General features: G+C 55.8%; 1 protein-coding gene across 1 annotated transcript; it reads right to left on the bottom strand.

Moving 5' to 3' along the window:
* Positions 1–1,185: 1,185 nt before the first annotated feature.
* Positions 1,186–3,866, bottom strand: LOC106746201 (innexin inx2-like). The gene has a single exon (XM_014622507.1). The coding sequence runs from the start codon at positions 3,220–3,222 to the stop codon at positions 2,146–2,148; it is 1,077 nt and encodes a 358-aa protein (XP_014477993.1). The 5' UTR covers positions 3,223–3,866; the 3' UTR covers positions 1,186–2,145.
* Between the last annotated feature and the right edge of the window lie 278 nt (positions 3,867–4,144).

Raw genomic sequence — 4,144 nt, 5'->3', positions numbered from 1 at the left:
GCATTAAGACTGAACACCGAACGCCGTCCCCCGCTTTATCACACGGTCGAAGTCCACGGGTACGAAGGTCCGGCGATGCCGGGAGTGGGCTTCGCGGCTCCTTAAGCTCTTTCACAGGTGTACCACTCCCCTCGTCTTCGGGTTGAGCAACGCGTCGGATCCGAACGGTAAAACTCGAAAATATACAGCGTCAGCGTTCTCGGCGTTCCTACACGGCGGACGACGATGAAATTGTTCCTGCCGGCGTACGCGCTTTTTTTCCCCCCTTATGCACGCGTTTTCCTTTTCTCCCTTTCTCTCTCTCTCTTTCTCTCTCTTTCTCTTTATCTATCTCCATCCCTTTCTCGTACTCAAGTATTCTTACGAGGCAGGTCGTTCCACCGGGTGTGTAACGAACAAACGAACGCGCGCCGGGACTCGTCAGGAATGCCGCACGCGCGCTCGCCGAGAGCAGCGCGCTTCGTGGAATAGCGAATTTTATGTTCCTTCGCGAGCGCACGAATGTCCCGCAGGACACGTTTGCCGTGACGCTGGAACAGAGCTAATTGCCGCCGGCTCCATCTCCAATTGGTCATTATAATCGGCCGACGAATAGTAACGGATAATCGCGCTCAATTGTGCGTAATTGCCTCAGCGCGTTCGAAAGAAAAAAAAGAAATCGCCACGGCCGAGCATTGTTTGGTGAACGCGAGGAAAAATCCCTTAAGCGTATCTCGGCTCGAAGTCACGATAAGAACGAGAAACAAAGATTACTCCCCCGAGGTTCTCTCTCCGTGAGGGCCCCGGAGCCACTTTTCTGCGTGAGAAAATCCGGAATCTTATAAAACGATCTCCGTCCGGGTGAGAGTACGCGATACGCCAAGCAATATTTCTCGATTAAGGTGGTGCTGAGAGAAACACTGTGCGCAAATAAATAATTTTTATTATTAAATAACGCAATTAAATAACGAAAAGCGGAATACACTCGTCGCCGTGAACCGGAGGAGTCCACGAGAGACGTGAGATTTGCTCGAAGGAAACGAAAAAAATGAAAAGAGAAAAGAAAAAGACCGAAGGACAATAGGACATCGACAATGGCGTCAAGGGAATGTCAGCGGGCTCGTCGGAAAAGGCCCAGAATGCGTCGCAGACGCGGATGGTAGTGAGACGACCCCGATGGGGGGGGGGGNGGGGGGGGGGGGGGGAGCAAATGCAGAAAACTGGCGGAACAGGCGATCGCAAAATCGATGGGAAACTCACCGTGGGTGAAAGGATCCGAAGACGAGGAGAGTTCGATGCGAAAGACGAGGAGAGACCAGAGAGAACGGGCAGCGGAACGGCGCGCTTTGTCTCGACCGCAGACCCGACGCCGGAATGGAAGCGTGTGAGAGGGACGGCGAGAGAGACACGTAAGATTCCTGGCCTAGCTAAACCTGCGAGAGACCCGGTTGCAGCGACTGAGTCCATCGAGTCGATATGATGATCAATTTGAAGAGTCGCCTTGCGTACAATTAAATCTACATAATTACCTAGCTACAATCTAAAGAGACAGGCGAGGATTCCCGCTTAATCCGCCTCCTCCGTCCGTCGTCGAGTCGCTAAACTCGACTGAATCCCCCCCTCCCCCCTCTCTAACTCGCCGACTTGTTCGTTCTAGCGAGCGGTTGATCGCTCAATACACCGAACGAACGAATGCGAAATCGATTGATCACGACGCGCCCGGTGCTCCTTGACGTGAGTCTTAAAAGGATCCTTAAACTACTCGACTACACGAGGACCCCCCGCCCGGATTCTGCGCGATTCTTCTTCCCTTGCCTGTGGTCGTACAGTAAGATTACTAGAGTATAGAAAGAGAAGACGGTGAATTACTAATTTCAAGTCGGCTCTAAGATCAGTGGACTGTCGGTGCAACCCGGTCTGATTAAGGACGCCGATACCTCGCCCCCCCCCTCCCCCGGTATCCATCCACCCGGTGGTTCATCGATGGCGTGTCTCTTTTCTTATTCTCGGCTCGTCAGTCTCTTACCGTTGTCTTTCATTCTCTCATTCTCCCTCTCACTCGATCGGTAGTCTCGTCTCAACGGAGAGACGAGGAGCTTCCGAGAGAACCTCCACGAGTTTCTCAGGGAGTGCTCGCTGATGTCTTTTGGCTCCGTTCGACACGAGCTACACGTTCTCCTTGCCCTGCACCTTGCTCGCGAGGTCGGCGATGAGCTGCTTGTAGACCAGCGGGTCCATGTTCTTGCCGAGCTGATAGAGGACGAACCAGTCGCCGATCTGGCACTTGTCCGAGATGATCTTGACCTGCTCCTGCGGCGAGAGGCGCGAGCGTGCGCGCAGCAGCACGTAGCGCAGCTTCGGGCTGAGGATCACCGCCAGGCGATACGCCAGGCTGAGGGCGCTCAGGATCGCCAGAATGATGAACCAGAACCAGAGGAAGACGTAGATCTTCTCGTTGACGATGTTGAGCGGCAGCACGCAGAGCCCGTCGAACTTCTGCACCGAGCCAGACGGACCGTATTTGTGGAATGTGCACTTGGTGACTTTCGGGAACACCTTGGACATCGGGTCGATGCGCTCCTCGGGCTCCATCTCGGTGAACCGGACCACGTCGGAGCCGTAGGTGGTGAACTCGCCGTCTAAGAAGAAATCCATGAAGTAGATCTGGCCGAACACGTTGATGAAGTTGAGCACCTCGCAGAGGAAGAAACGGTAGGCGTAGAAGTTCTGCATGTGCAGGTTCGACGTGATGTAGTCGACCAGCAGCTTCCGCCGGTCGCTCTTGCAGTCCTCGCTGACCACCGGGCAGTTGAGGTCGAGCACCAGCATCTTGATGCGGCCGCCCTCCCAGTTCTTCCAGAGGTAACGCGGTATGTAGAAGAGGATCGCTTGGAAGAAGAGCGTGAAGCAGACCCACTGATAGTACTTGTGGTACTTCACCTCGTCTTTGCCTTCTATGTGCCCCGACACCCCCGGCTGCACCATGTCCTTGCCGACCAGGCCGCTTCGATCCGGGATCGTGAAGGTCGAGTAGATCCAGCAGTAGGTGTCCATCACGTGCAGCGGTATTTCATCGACGATGCAGTCGATCGGGTCGCCGATGTACTGCCGTGAGGTCACCAGCAAGGAGAACGCCACCAGCGTGATCACGGTGGCCTTGTAGTGCAGCCGGAACACATTGTTGTCGATGCACACCGAGTCGAGCTTCAGCAGCCCCTTCACGGAGCCGAACACGTCAAACATGGCTGTCGCGCGTTTTTAGCTTCTTCCTTTCTTCACCAAAACAACAAAACTCCCCTCGACTGTCCACGCGTACGTTCGTTCGTTCGATCGTTCGTTTACCGGTGGCCGATCGCGAAACCGTCCGAGTACTCTCCTACGATCACCGTCGTCGCGCGCTCGGCAGCTTCCGCGCGCGTTCTCACGCCAACCCCTCGGTGACGGAGGCGGCAACGACGACGACGACGACGGCGACAACAAACAGGGATACGCTACGGTCGCCGATCGGCGGCGACACGGTTAACTCACTCAGTCCGTTCGTTCGTTCTCTCTCTTTCTCGTTCGTCCGGTTCTCTCGTGTGCGTGTATACACGTGCGTTGCGAGAGCCCGTGTATTCTGGCCGCACCGGCCGACGAGACGACGTATACGTTGTCGCGCGCACCACTGGAGTAGCACACTATATCGTATCCGCGTTCGCGTCGCTACACGTCGCGTTACTCGGCGTTACGAGCGTCACCGAGCGACTCTGTCGTAATGGCTGCGCTCGAGACGCGACACAAGCACGCGAGGACACGGCGTTCCACGAGCTGCTCCCTTTTCCTTGCTTCTCTCTCGTTCCTCTTTCTCTCTGTTTCTCGCCCTCTTCTTGAGCCTCCCTCTCTCCTTCTCTCTCTCTCTCTGTCTGTCACTCACTATATATCGTTCTCTCCGTCTCGCTCGCGCGCTATACTCTATCTACGCTCTTCTGTCTCTCTCTCGTGGCACACAGGCCGGTCGGGGACCGAGAACTGTTCGTTACTTCTGCCGCGCAGCAGGGAGGCTTCGACCCCCACCTACGATACCGACTCTCTACTCTCCTGCGCGCACCCTTGCAACGTCGCCGTGTCCTCCTCTCTCTCTTGCGCACCAGCTAGTTCCGTCTGCGCGCCGCACTTTATCCCGTCG

The sequence above is a fragment of the Dinoponera quadriceps genome, unplaced genomic scaffold (assembly GCF_001313825.1).
Source record: "Dinoponera quadriceps isolate SergipeBrazil2010 unplaced genomic scaffold, ASM131382v1 scaffold566, whole genome shotgun sequence".
NCBI classification, from domain to species: domain Eukaryota; kingdom Metazoa; phylum Arthropoda; class Insecta; order Hymenoptera; family Formicidae; genus Dinoponera; species Dinoponera quadriceps.
This window is presented reverse-complemented; position numbering and strand designations above follow the sequence as displayed.